The sequence below is a fragment of the Lipomyces japonicus genome (genome assembly GCF_038497905.1).
Source record: "Lipomyces japonicus strain CBS 7319 unplaced genomic scaffold V1514scaffold_6, whole genome shotgun sequence".
Lineage (NCBI taxonomy): Eukaryota > Fungi > Ascomycota > Lipomycetes > Lipomycetales > Lipomycetaceae > Lipomyces > Lipomyces japonicus.
Window position 1 is genome coordinate 290,934 of NW_027117818.1, and position 13,071 is coordinate 304,004.

Consider the following 13,071-nt stretch of genomic DNA (forward strand, 5'->3'; position numbering starts at 1 on the left):
AAAAGTGGTCGACCAACAACTGTCGACTTGCCAGCTCTTAGTTTCAGCCTATATTGAACCATTCCGCTTAGTCATCCACGGTTTAATATGGCATCGACTTTGGCTTGTGCAGCGACCGCGATCAAGCCTACATGAGGGAATAATATACGTTGCAACTTTTGATTTTATGTATTGGTTATTGGTTATTAGTCTAGCGGTTTCAAAAACAAGTAATTTCAATAATCAATCACTCCGCTGTTTTTGCCACCCACAAGGTAGTCATACAAGTTAAACGAAAACACGAGGACGCCGTTATCCATGCGTGCGCAAACGTAGTGCCCATCACCTTGCAAATCAAACATCTTGGAAGTTTGATCTAACGAAAACAAGATTCCATAATAAGACCATTTTGATTCCGCACTGCTATACGACGTCACGGTTAACCGGGTCAGGTACGATCCTTCTAACAAAAAAACCGAATCCCGAAACGGCACGCCGATTAGGGACTCGCCCGAAGTTACAAACCCGCCAAATTTTGAGATTGTAAACGATTTCAAATCAATCTTGGTCAACATGCGAATGCCTGAACATGTAACGTACATCAGGTCGGGTTGCAACGGCCGGTAAAGCCTTGTGTCAATAGCGAATTGCAATTCGGTTCGAAACACCAGGTTTTGATCAAAATCGAAAATTAGTAATTGAGATTCAACATCGTTCTTGATCGATTTGGATGCCAACAAGATTATTAATTCCCTATCAGCATGAAGCCCGACATGATACAGTGTTAGGCCATGGTGGCGCATGTACGCCGTGACATCACTGGTTGATAATTCGTCGTTTGTTTCGGTATGCCAAACCATGATGTCCGTATCCATCGTGATCACGGCCACGATGTTCTTCGACGACGCAATCTCGCGCGTGTTGGAAGACAGCAACTGTCGTTCCTGGCACGTGGTTGGATCTCGCAGGTTCCAGATCTTGCACTTGCCCAATGACGTGACTCCGCCGCAGATGGTCTCCGAGCACGTCAGGTTGTACCAGCTCTCCCTGCTTTTTTGAAGAATCCACCGCTTATCGGAAAATAATTCGTACAACATGGTATGCTTCAATTCAGAACCCAGCATGACGCCGGACACAACGAGCCTGCCACCCCAGTATGCGATTGCCTGTGGCCTTAAGTCAGACAGTTCCTTGCGCGTGCCAAGCCTGGTTGATTGCTTGATTGCAATACTTCTAAACGTGCATTGCTGCAATTGATCCGACTTTGAACTCAAGACTGCATCCTGTGGTCGCTGCGACGGTACTTCGTCTTTAAACTCCTGTCTGAGCAGTTGGCTGCATATAAACTCTTCACTAAGACGCTGGTTCCATCGTTTGCTAACCCTTCGCCATGACAAAACCTCGCGAGCCGAGCAAGAAGATAAAACAATGATTAAAAGTTCAGAAGGCAGCAAGCCGATAACGTCGACAAACAATTGCCTTTCGCCAAGGAGATTGGTCAGGTGCCATATATCTGACGGCAGCAAGTTGGCAAAAAGCGCGTTTAACCTGGCAGGATTTTATAAGCATTACAATTTGACTACTACATGATTAAAACAGAGGAAACTCGACTCACAGGTGCTGTCGAACAGGAGCAGACCTGATCGTTTTGAATCGTTCGAACGAATCCACGATTCGCAACTCCTCGGCAAGCTCGCTATCGGGCAAGACATGCAAATCTGACATTGGTTTGGTACAATGTCTGATTCACAACATTAGGCAGTTATTTTTTTTGTTTTCCGAGCAATTGATACTATTGCTTTTGCCGGTTATTACAGGGCCTTATCGCTCTGATGAACATGACATTAATGTGATCCGGGCCGGGTAACATGCTGTGTTTGCAGCACTCAACCATGCTACGGTTATGCCCCCTGTACGAATTGCCCCAAAACAAAACAAAAAGCGCCAAAAAGCGCTGCAAAATTTTCTCATCTCAACGACAACTTTTGAGAAGAACCCGAACCAAACCAGAATCAGCAAGAGAAAAAAAAAAAAAAAAAAGAGAAAGGTCCAGCGACGACAAGACGCGCCCTGAGGATGTCTTCCCAGACCTCGCCTGTGTCGCATCAGACAACCCCGCTGCCAGTGCTACCGGGCACGGCCGTCGTGGCTTCTTCGGCTCCAGGTTCCGGCACGGTGTCGGTCGCCAGCGCGTCGCCACCGCCAACGTCGATCGCCACCATTGGTCAGCTGCGGGTCGGATGCAAAGTTTGGGTTTCAAAGGACGGAGAACTTCGGCACGCAGAATTGTTGAGTTTGGTGTCGAAAAAGTCTGAGCCTTATTTCTATGTGCATTATACGGAATTTAACAAGGTAATTAATTATTGGTTAAAATTATCAACTCTGGCTGCCATTGTGTTGACCAAGACCAAGGCTTGATTGAGTGTTTTGTGTGTGATTGCGGAAGCCGTGGCCGCCGTGGCGATGGGTTACCCGGTCGCAGCCTGGCTTATCGGCCACCCCGCAATATAACATATGGATTTACTGACTCGTTCGTTGTATAGCGTCTCGATGAATGGGTTCCTTCGACTCGTCTTGATTTAACGCGGCCGGTCGAATGGCCAAGACCAGAAAAGCCCAGGAAGCCTCCGGGTTCGGGTCCGGCATCAAAGAATTCTAAGGACAAGCAGCCATTGTCCAGCAACAAAAAAAACAAGCGGTCCCGGCCGGCGCCCAAAAATTCAAAAGCCGCAAAAGCTCAGCAGCAGCGCGCGAGGGGAAAAGAAAACAACATTGTGCCTGTTGTGGACGAAAGCCAGCAATCCAAGAATGACGTGAATGGACGTTTTCTCGATGGCGTGGCAGCTGCCAGCGCAGTTGCGGCTTCTGCGCTCACGTCACAGTCGGCCACGCCTGCAGACGAAAAAGATGGCGAAATGATGGATCTTGATTCCGTGGTTCCAGAAACCGTCGATGGCGAGCCTGAGAATTTTTCTCGAGAGGAAGAGATTGAGAAACTGCGCACGTCGGGTTCAATGACGCAAAGTCATCACGAAATCGCCAGGGTGAGAAACTTTATGAAGGTTCAGGTCGGCAAGCACGAAGTTGAGCCTTGGTATTTTTCACCTTACCCGATCGAACTCACAGAAGAAGATTGCATGTACGTGTGTGAGTTTTGCCTATCGTATTTCGGATCGGTAAAGCCTTTCCAACGTCATCGAGTTAAATGTCATTTGCAACATCCGCCCGGAAACGAAATCTATCGGGACCAAAGTGTTTCATTTTTTGAAATCGATGGCAGAAGGCAACGGACGTGGTGTCGAAACTTGTGCTTGCTTTCCAAGTTATTTTTGGATCACAAGACCTTGTATTACGATGTTGATCCGTTTTTATTTTATTGCATGACCGTTCGTGACGAGCTTGGTCATCATCTAATTGGATATTTTTCCAAGGAAAAAGAATCAGCGGAGCAATACAACGTTGCTTGCATTCTTACCTTGCCCCAATATCAACGTCATGGCTATGGCAAATTGCTCATTGCATTTTCATACGAGCTTTCCAAAAAGGAAGGCAAACTCGGGTCTCCCGAAAAGCCATTGTCAGATCTTGGCTTGTTATCATATCGCGCGTTTTGGGCCGACACGGTTATTGAATTACTTGCAGATGAAGAAAAAGAATTGCGCGAGACCACGATTGATGAGATTGCAAACATGACGGCCATGACTACGACCGATGTTTTGCATACGTTGCAAAACTTGAACATGTTAAAATATTACAAAGGTCAACATATTATTTGCCTAACCAATGGCGTGATGGAACATTATGAGAAATTAAAAACCAAACGTCGTCGCAAGATTGATCCCTCAAAGTTAATCTGGAAGCCTCCTGTTTTCACTCCCGCACAATTAAGATTTGCCTGGTGATGATCAATTTTTCATCTTCATTTTTTTTTGTATTTAAAAGGTGTTTTTGGTGTTTTCAGTTTTCAGTTTTCAAAAAATACAGAAAAAAGAAAATGGTGATTTAACTCATATTATCTTAACTAACACATTGCCTACCGTTTCATAAAAAAACAAACACCCCTCTCCTAAAGACAAACGAAAAAAAAAAAAAAGAAAGGAGACTACAAGCCCGGAGTATCAGCAATTTTGAAGACATACTTGGTCGCTCTAGCCTTGCCGTCCTTAAGGTCTTGCAGCGCCTTGCCAACGCCTGCCAATCCGCCTTCAACAACCGTGAACGGGTGGCCCTTGAATTTGCCTTCAACAAGCCATTTCTGGAATAGCCGTGACAACACATATGCAAAGTTATGCTGGTATTCATTCTTGCCGTGCGAGTGAGCAACCAAGGTTTGAATAACCGTGGTCTTGGTCTTGTCAACTCCTTCCTCGGCGGGCAAGATTAGCGCAACCTTGCTATCCAAGCCAGGTTCGAGCGCCTTGATGACGGCCAAGGTCGAGCCCTGCTCAGAAAATCCATCGAACGCGTACCTGAGCTTTTGGCCCGGCTTTAAATGAGACCTGATCTCGGCAGCAATATCTTTGCTGGTTCGGTAATCAACCAAGTAATCAACGCCAATATTTTTGGCAAATTCACTGGACGCACCAGCAACACCAATGATGGGTCCGATGCCGGCAAGCTTGGCAAGCTTGACCGCGAACGCGCCCACACTCGTGCTGGCTCCGTAAATCAATAATGGTTCAGGTTCGGCCGGTGGCTTGTTCCAAGGAGCAGGTAATTGTAATGAATCAAACAAGGCGAATCCGGCAGTCAGGGCAGCCAACGGGATCGTGGAAGCTTCCTCGAACGAAACTGCTTCGGGAATGTGAAACGTGGTGTAATCTTCAGCAATGGCATATTCGGCAAAAGAGCCATGCGCGGCACCAATTTCGTGGTACGCAGCAACACGGTCACCTTTCTTAAAGTCCACAACTTTGGAACCAACTGATTCGACAATTCCGGCAATGTCATCGCCAGAGTTGTGCGGGTGTTTGTTGAAAAAAGGATACTTCCAATCCTTTGGATTTGAACCCGAAACCACGACCTTGATCAGAACCTGGCGGTCATTGGGAGTTCTAAAAATAAAAAAATTGTTAGTAGTCTATACATAATATAAACAATGGCAACAAGACGCAGAGGAATACTAACGGCTTGGGAACATCCGCGAGCTTAGATGAGACCACGGTCCCGTCGTTGGACACAATTGATTCCTTAATAGTAGACATTTATGAACTAATAGATTTTTTTAATCAAAAGTAAAAGGATTGATTAACGTAATTGAATTATAAACTCAATACAAAAAGGGAGGGAATCGCAGGTGTCTTTTTATAATGTTTTGGTCACTGCCAATAAACCCGCCATGGTGTCATCGCCAGTAATTATTAATCAAGCAACGAATTAATTAATTTGTTGCTCACCAAGCAATTCGCGCGTGATTTTTGCAGGGGCTTGCCAAATTTGATGAAAAATCACAAGCAAGGCGGCCTCTGATGCAATTACAAAAAAAAACCCATTGCTAAGGGGTAGTAAGCAAAAGCACGTTGTTGTTGTTGTTGTTGTTGTTGTTGTTGTATCGCACGCTTGAAACGCGCCTTGATGGACGTCAAAAACGTAATCAATCGCCGGGTCTTGCAATCGTTTGGCCTGTTTTCGTCACATGGCATCATAATATTGTATTGAGTGATCTGTCAATGAACGGTTTGCCATTTTTTACTTATTTACATTGTCATTATTATTACCTTCATTATTGATTTCGCTAATCCGATCGTGTTAACTTGTAATGCTCAAAATCGACCGTGGTGTACAGAAGCCCTTCATCGCAAAGTTCTTCGCACACTCGACTGGCCATGCCTTGATCCACTCTGGCCAGCTGAGCGATTTTGGCAATATTAATGCCTTCGTTGTATTTCTCATCTGACGATTCATGAATGACTTCCAAAACTTTCATTTGCAATGCGGTCAGTCCCTCATGCTCGTACGCCTTGGCACCGAATCGGTCTGAACCGTCGATGCTGCCTGCCATGCCCGACGTCGTGGTTCCTGCGCTCTTCCCGTTGCCATCACCAGTGCGGTCTATGTTTAGATGCACGGCAAGTGCTTCCAGTTGGGCATAAATTACTTCATTGTAGTCGACCACGGGTCGAATGAAGTGGCACTGGATACTTCGCTTGCCAATTGATGCCTTAATTTCGGCAATCACTCTGACGTATTTACCCACTTGTAGACTAAAACATCTTGGTTAATATGCATATATATGCATATATATATATATATATATCTTACCTGTCGTTTGCATCTTCACCCGGAACTTGAGTGGCAGACGTAAACTTGCGAATATCACAACTTCCGGTGCCATCTTCGATTCGATACGATGTATTTGTGGCTTGAACTGACGCGTTTCGAATAATGCCAACAAACGTTATCTACATACATCATGCATTAGTTAGCATACCACAAACATATAAAAAAAATAAAAAAATAATTCAAACATCATACGTTTGCGACTTCAGTGCCATCGATAATGAACTCGGCATCGGGATGAACTTGTGACGCTTCGTTAGCTTGCTTGATCGTTACCGGTCGCAACCTGGTTTGACCCTCAGGCACAATCTGCTCAAAATTAGTCACTGTGATTCCTTTTTTTTTTTTTTTGGGGGGGGGGGGGGGGTCTTTATTTGCTCATAAGTTGATGCTACTCACTCGGTCCCCGTTTCCTTGCGATCCAAATTTTTTGCCGCTGCTATTATTTCGATCACCAAAGTCGCGGTTGATATAACCACCGCCATTGCCGCCTCCATATCCGTCGCCTCCGTATCCACCACCACCGCCTCCTCCTCCTCCTCCTCCTCCTCCTCCTCCATAGCCTCCTCCGTAACTTCCTCCATAACCACCACCACCGCCTCCACCGTTTCCGTATCCTCCATATGAAGAATTATCGTATCCGCTGTTGTAAGACATATTGTTGTTTTTATTTGAAATATTATAAGCCTGCCGTTATTGTTAAAACGAACCTCTCGGGAATAGATACAAAGAAATAAAAACACGAGCTGACGCGCATGCGCGCACAAGACGCGTTTGCAAACCGGAATTTCAAGTCACGTTTGAATCACAACAAAATACAGGCCGAATCACAAAGCTCGGCGGGTTGACTCAATCAGGTTCGAGATTTGGAATCTCGAAATACAAATAACCAAATCTGAATTAAATCAAAAGCAACGTGATTTTTCGGCTTGGATTTTAGTATTCACAAATATTTTAAACATTAAATTTTTCAAGAGTACTTGATACAATGAAATAAGTTTGATAATACGACAAGGTTTTTTTTTTTGCGTCACAATTCTCCAACGTTTCATTTGCCGACCCACGTTGATGATTGCATTCATAAGAACATGTCTGGGTAAGTAGAAATGTACTTTCTTTTACAAAATGTTGTAGTTCTATAAAGCTTTTTTTTTTTTATTTTATGCCACGTTTTTATGAATCGTTGTGTTTTTGAACAAAAAAAAAAAAAAGCTCACATGGTTGCTAACATATTGTTAGGTCATTACGTGATTTATCGAAATCATTAACGACCTTGCTTTCGAGCAATTCTCTCAAGCCACTTGGCGTTGAGCGACCAGAACTACCCGGTACGGTTTACGATCACATATCTGGATATGTCAAGCGACATTCAAAATTGGACATTGGTGATACCCAGAGATTGCATGAGGAATTGGTACATATTTTCCGTAACAACGTGATAACGCCAGACTCCACGTCAGGAATCCTGTTTCTGCAAGCTTTAATACAATTGGAAGGTCAATTATTTTTTTACAAGGAAGGAATTAAATATTGGATCGACATTTTTCTTCATTCGGCACTTGACTCTGCCGGGCTGTCACGATTGCTGGTTGAGGATTCAAGAGCGTTCTTGTTTGGCATTTTAGTATACGATGCGGATGACGAATCAAACTTGAACGTTCGAGAAGAGCTTTCGGCATACGTGGCTAATTTATTAATCAAGGTATATGTCGGGCTTAAACGAATTGTGCATGACGAAAACGAATTGCAGCAGTCACAAGATGTTGATGGTGCTGCTGCTCGAGAAGCGGCTTCAGTTCGCAATTCTGAAAAATTGTTAAGATCGTTTGGTGAACGCAGGCCACGTGCGTTGTTTAACAATCTTGATGCATATTTTGTCAAGAAGGAACATCGAATCGCCGTTTTGAGCTTCCTTGCCACGTTCATTCAAGCACAACCGCCACATTTGTTTGAGACTCATGGCTCATTGCTTGTCAAGCATTTATACAAATGTCTTCTTTATGATAAATCTTCCATGGGCATTAACATTGCTGGCACCGTGTTTGTCATGCTTTTGCCTCACATTTGCAGTGTTCTCGGACCACAATTGCCAGTAGTCTTTGCCATTTATGCCAGGCTTTTGTATTGGGATGACATCTACGCCAAGACGCCGAACGAGGATCGCGATGGTGACAAAGATGATCAAACAGACAACGTGTCACCAGACAGTTCGAGCAGTTCAAGCGGTGGAATTTTGTATGGAGGGTACTACTATTATGATGCTACTGAAACCGGTGGTGATGCCGCAGACAGTTCAAAAGTTTCCAGATCAGCAGTGTATAAACAGCGAGAAAATAACAAAAATTTTGAGTGGGATATTTTGGGTTAGTACCCAGCACACTTGTGCTTGACAAGCTTTTTTTTTTTTTTTTCTAACTTATTATACAGAAGAAACAAGTGGCCAAGCAAGAAGCGTAAATTATTCAAAATTTTATACGTTCACGTATGGGCTTTATCCTATTCATTTCCTTACATTTCTTACTAGCCCGAAAAGATATTTCGATATGCGGGATGTGAACATGAAGGATTACATCAGATTCAATGTTAATGATATCGCACTAAAGTCTCAAAACTTGGCAAAACGGCATTTGTTACATTCTAATTTTTTCCGGTATACGTTTGAAACTGAAGTGTCCGATCGGGCAAGGTGGGACGTTGCAGGCACGGCAGAAGATGTTGCCGCGTCGTGCATCATGCTTGACACTAAGAACTTGGAAATGCCAGAATTGGAAGAACCATCGATTATTTTCCGAGGAATTCAAGATCAACTTGAAGCTTTCGAAAAGCAACCTTCTTATTTGTCTCTTGATAATGATCATGATGGTGGTGATAAAGACCCGGACGCGAGTTCTACTCCGCAAAAAGTATCACCAGCGGCGGAAGAAGTTAGGTTGGATGACATTCCGGACGACAGCTTTCTTTTTCCATCAGATGATCCAATCGCACGACAAGAACCTTCACGTTCGGCAAGAGGTTCGACTACTACTTCCCTATCGACAACAGATGTTGATCCGAACGCGATCGTGCGTCTGTCTGCGGTGAGCAGTCACACGCCTGCGCCACCGATCAGGGCACCGGGATCTCCAACTTTGAAGCGCATCGTTAGTCCGAACGTGATCACGAGTCCTCCGTTAAAAGCGTTCACTCCTGCGCTTGCCACTTCGGTGATCAGCTCTCATTCGAACAAGCAGTTTTCTGATATTGAGAATATTTTAGCACAGCATAAGGATATTAACAGCGGCCAAACTGGGTTGCATCGAGGTTTTAATGAAAGTTCAGCAAGTTCGCCCTTGTCCGCACGAATGCTTCAAACTTCCATAACAGAAACCATTCATCCATTACCGTCATCGGTTGAATCTAATGATGCAATAATTTCGCCGGTTACGAGAACAAGGTCAAGAGATTCTATAAGTGAGGCAGAATCTAGCAGGAAAAATTCGTTAAAGTCTACACCGCTGTCACCTAAAATGTCTGGTGCCGCAGCATCTCAGGCTTACCCAGTTGGTGGCCAAATCGTTTCCCGGACCAATAATCCGCGAAGTCCGGTATCTTTTTTGCAGTTGCAGCAAACACATGCACTTCCTCATTCCGTGACGGGTTCGGGTGCGTCTTCAGTACGAGGTTCGGTTGTGAGCATGGCACATGACCACCACCCGTCTTACTTGCAACGACAAGTTTTGGCGCTTCGGAATGAGCTTAACTTTGAGCGATATCTTAAACAACTTAGGCTTCGTAATTTCCGTCGGCTTAAGAATCAGTATTCTATGCTTGAAAGGGATCATGCAAACACGCAGGGCTTGGTTTTGTCTAACCGAATGCTTCAAGTGAAGATCAATCGATTGCAAGATGACAATAAGTATCTTCACAATCAGAACACGATCCGCATGGCTGACAAAATGAAGTATTCCAATCAATTGTTGCAAAAAAACAAAGACCTTCGAGCAGAGCGAGAACAGTGGAAGATTGAAGAAGAATCCGTCCGCGGCGCGTTAAAAGGTTCTCGGCGAGAAGTGGAGTTGCTCAAGCAAGGATTTATTGATAAAGAAGCGGAGATTGAGCTTTTGGGACGCAAGCTTAAGGACACGATTGAGATTGCTCAAGAGGTTGATGAAGTCAAGAAGAAATATTCCGACCTGCAGCACAAGATCTTGGGAGTGTATGCCAAGGATGATAAGGATAAGATTTTAAACATTGAGGAAGATGATGATTTGAAAGAGATCGTGGCAAGATTGGAAATGCGTCTCAAGACTACCGAACAAGAGACTAACGAAAACAAAAAATTTTACGAAAAGAAGATTAATGATTTGGAACACCAACTTTTAAGTTTGAAGTCAGGCGTGAATAAATAAAGATTGGATGAATGACACTTGCATTAATATGAATTATGTTTAAAAATAAAATCAACAATTTTTGCATTACAAATTGCTGATTAACGTGCGCGGTGCGGCTCAGGCTAAAGAAACCTAAAACGCTAAAGCCGGGTAAATTATTCTTTACTGGGGAGCTTTGATTTCTGCCCAGTTTTGCCCTTTTCCATGTTGTTAACGAACCGAACAATCGATACAAGCACTCATTGCCAACCAGCTGGAGCTCGTGGGGATAATTTCTCAATCTTCTCTTTTGCACGAGATCTGAAGGTACGTTGTTTAATTATAACCATATACATGACCCGATTTAAAAAAAATCGTGTCCTGGTTTGGAAGTCCCATGCTAACGTTGCCTTGGGGTTGCTTCAGTTGTGCCGAACGGCTCCCAGCTCGAAATAATATAAAAGGATAGAGAAGTTTTGCTGTTTGATATATCAAAAGTCACGACAGAAAGCCATATTAAAACATGGCTTACCCTGCGGCACCGTTGGATCCTGTTACGTTTCCATCACAAAAGCAACGTTAGTGATTCTTGATTATTTGTTTGCGAATCGTGTTCGGCTAACATTTTTATTGAACAGGTGTTGCATATTTTTATGACTGTAAGTAGCATGTCTATCAATTCTTGTGCAAGTTGTGATTCTTTTGTGTGGGTTATCTAACACATTGCAGCTGATGTTGGTAATTATGCTTACGGAGCTGGACATCCTATGAAGCCTCATCGCATAAGGATGGCCCATAGCTTAATTATGAATTATGGACTTTACAAAAAGATGGAAATTTATGTAAGTCGACAAAACAAGTTTGTTCAATTTTTTTTTTTTTTTTTTTTTTTTTTTGGCAACACGTTTTGCTAACTAGTTTAACCTAGCGTGCGAAGCCAGCCACCAAAAACGAAATGTGCCAGTTTCATACCGACGAATATGTTGATTTTTTATCCAGGATCACGCCAGATAATATGGACATGTTTGCCAAGGAACAGGTTAAATTTAATGTTGGAGATGATTGCCCCGTGTTTGACGGGTTATTCGAATTCTGTAGTATCAGCGGTGGCGGCAGCATGGGTATGCGATTTAATTTTTTTTTTTTTTTTCTTCTCCTTGCGGAGTAGACAATTTGTTATTTTTGCTAACCAAGGTTCAGAGGGAGCGGCACGACTTAATAGAGGCAAATGTGACATTGCAATTAATTGGGCTGGTGGACTTCACCACGCAAAGAAAAGTGAAGCCAGTGGGTTTTGCTATGTTAATGGTACGTGGTTAGGATTTGAAATTTTTTTTTTTTTGTTTGTCTTGTTAACATTGTAAACAGATATCGTTCTTGGAATTCTCGAACTATTGCGCTATCACCCGCGCGTTGTATATATCGATATTGATGTTCATCATGGTGACGGCGTGGAAGAAGCATTTTACACGACTGACCGTGTGATGACTTGCAGCTTCCATAAGTATGGTGAATACTTCCCAGGCACAGGTGAACTTCGAGACACCGGTATCGGCAAGGGAAAGAATTACGCGGTCAATTTCCCGTTGCGAGACGGCATCGATGACGTTACGTACAAGTCAGTTTTCGAGCCAGTCATCACTGCGATTATGGAGTGGTACCGGCCCGGTGCTGTAGTGTTGCAATGCGGTGGTGATTCTCTTTCCGGAGACCGATTGGGCTGCTTCAATTTAAGCATGCAAGGACATGCCAACTGTGTGAATTTTGTGAAGAGCTTCGGGCTGCCGACGCTCGTGGTGGGAGGTGGTGGTTACACAATGCGAAATGTTGCCAGGACATGGGCGTATGAGACAGGATTGCTTGTCGGGCAGGCCGTCGGTCCCGAGATTCCATACAATGATTATTACGAGTACTACGGGCCGGATTATCAACTTGAAGTGCGACCGTCAAACATGCAGAACGCAAACAGCAAGGAATATTTAGATCGCATTCGGTCCACGGTTTTGGAGAACTTGTCGCGCACGAAGTTTGCCCCCAGCGTGCAGATGACTGACGTGCCGCGGGACGCACCTGAAGACGAACCAGTTAATGAGGATACGGAGGAAAGCAAGGAACTTCGAGGCGGCACTCAGGATGCTTGGGATTCGCATGTTCAGAAAGATGGCGAGTTATCGGATAGTGAAGACGAAGGCGAAGGCGAGCGCAGGGACATTCGAAATTATAACGATGACGGCGCAGATGCGGTCATGCTCGATGCGGATGACGATTTTGCTGATGACGACGGTTCTTCATCCAAGCCGGCGAGCGGTCGCACCTCGGTCAAGCCCGTGACCGACGGGTCGGCGACTCCAACTAGTGGGGGGCTGTAAGATTCATGCTTTGGTGTTGTTGTTTTTGTGTTGCTTAGTTGTTTTCGTGTAACATAGTCGTGAATAAATAAGTTGGATTGTGCTTGAAATAAGGT

General features: G+C 44.2%; 6 protein-coding genes across 6 annotated transcripts; 3 read left to right on the forward strand and 3 right to left on the reverse strand.

Annotated features, from left to right (window-relative positions):
- Positions 1–148: 148 nt before the first annotated feature.
- V1514DRAFT_326116 (uncharacterized protein) lies at positions 149–2,055 on the reverse strand. The gene is made up of 2 exons (XM_066926738.1): positions 1,595–2,055; positions 149–1,527 (listed from the first exon to the last, which is right to left on the reverse strand). Exons 1-2 carry the CDS (start codon positions 1,702–1,704, stop codon positions 216–218), a joined length of 1,422 nt encoding a protein of 473 aa, XP_066785227.1. The 5' UTR covers positions 1,705–2,055; the 3' UTR covers positions 149–215.
- V1514DRAFT_326117 (acyl-CoA N-acyltransferase) lies at positions 1,962–4,322 on the forward strand. The gene is made up of 2 exons (XM_066926739.1): positions 1,962–2,331; positions 2,523–4,322. The coding sequence occupies exons 1-2, from the start codon at positions 2,056–2,058 to the stop codon at positions 3,879–3,881; spliced, it is 1,635 nt and encodes a 544-aa protein (XP_066785228.1). The 5' UTR covers positions 1,962–2,055; the 3' UTR covers positions 3,882–4,322.
- V1514DRAFT_194724 (chaperonin 10-like protein) lies at positions 3,982–5,448 on the reverse strand. The gene is made up of 2 exons (XM_066924638.1): positions 5,107–5,448; positions 3,982–5,033 (listed from the first exon to the last, which is right to left on the reverse strand). Exons 1-2 carry the CDS (start codon positions 5,181–5,183, stop codon positions 4,082–4,084), a joined length of 1,029 nt encoding a protein of 342 aa, XP_066785229.1. The 5' UTR covers positions 5,184–5,448; the 3' UTR covers positions 3,982–4,081.
- A 265-nt stretch (positions 5,449–5,713) lies between these two features.
- On the reverse strand, positions 5,714–6,915 carry V1514DRAFT_346328 (uncharacterized protein; the record flags this gene model as incomplete). The annotated part of the gene is made up of 4 exons (XM_066929264.1): positions 5,714–6,191; positions 6,241–6,380; positions 6,454–6,584; positions 6,777–6,915. The coding sequence occupies 4 exons, from the start codon at positions 6,913–6,915 to the stop codon at positions 5,714–5,716; spliced, it is 888 nt and encodes a 295-aa protein (XP_066785230.1).
- Positions 6,916–7,151: 236 nt separating this feature from the next.
- V1514DRAFT_326126 (Hamartin protein-domain-containing protein) lies at positions 7,152–10,832 on the forward strand. The gene is made up of 3 exons (XM_066926740.1): positions 7,152–7,354; positions 7,498–8,621; positions 8,686–10,832. The coding sequence occupies exons 1-3, from the start codon at positions 7,347–7,349 to the stop codon at positions 10,644–10,646; spliced, it is 3,093 nt and encodes a 1,030-aa protein (XP_066785231.1). The 5' UTR covers positions 7,152–7,346; the 3' UTR covers positions 10,647–10,832.
- On the forward strand, positions 10,833–13,065 carry V1514DRAFT_326129 (uncharacterized protein). The gene is made up of 7 exons (XM_066926741.1): positions 10,833–10,933; positions 11,021–11,185; positions 11,246–11,266; positions 11,337–11,449; positions 11,536–11,728; positions 11,808–11,915; positions 11,976–13,065. Exons 2-7 carry the CDS (start codon positions 11,131–11,133, stop codon positions 12,974–12,976), a joined length of 1,491 nt encoding a protein of 496 aa, XP_066785232.1. The 5' UTR covers positions 10,833–10,933; positions 11,021–11,130; the 3' UTR covers positions 12,977–13,065.
- The last annotated feature ends 6 nt before the right edge of the window (positions 13,066–13,071 follow it).

Coding starts and splice junctions, on each gene's coding strand:
- V1514DRAFT_326116 (XM_066926738.1), bottom strand. CDS start 1,704: ATGTCAGATTTGCATGTCTTGCCCGATAGCGAGCTTGCCGAGGAGTTG. Junction 1,528..1,594: donor GCTCCTGTTCGACAGCACCT/GTGAGTCGAGTT, acceptor AAATCCTGCCAG/GTTAAACGCGCTTTTTGCCA.
- V1514DRAFT_326117 (XM_066926739.1), top strand. CDS start 2,056: ATGTCTTCCCAGACCTCGCCTGTGTCGCATCAGACAACCCCGCTGCCA. Junction 2,332..2,522: donor ATTATACGGAATTTAACAAG/GTAATTAATTAT, acceptor TTCGTTGTATAG/CGTCTCGATGAATGGGTTCC.
- V1514DRAFT_194724 (XM_066924638.1), bottom strand. CDS start 5,183: ATGTCTACTATTAAGGAATCAATTGTGTCCAACGACGGGACCGTGGTC. Junction 5,034..5,106: donor CTCGCGGATGTTCCCAAGCC/GTTAGTATTCCT, acceptor TTTTATTTTTAG/AACTCCCAATGACCGCCAGG.
- V1514DRAFT_326126 (XM_066926740.1), top strand. Junction 8,622..8,685: donor TTTTGAGTGGGATATTTTGG/GTTAGTACCCAG, acceptor CTTATTATACAG/AAGAAACAAGTGGCCAAGCA.
- V1514DRAFT_326129 (XM_066926741.1), top strand. CDS start 11,131: ATGGCTTACCCTGCGGCACCGTTGGATCCTGTTACGTTTCCATCACAA. Junction 11,186..11,245: donor GTTTCCATCACAAAAGCAAC/GTTAGTGATTCT, acceptor TTTATTGAACAG/GTGTTGCATATTTTTATGAC. Junction 11,916..11,975: donor TGGGTTTTGCTATGTTAATG/GTACGTGGTTAG, acceptor CATTGTAAACAG/ATATCGTTCTTGGAATTCTC.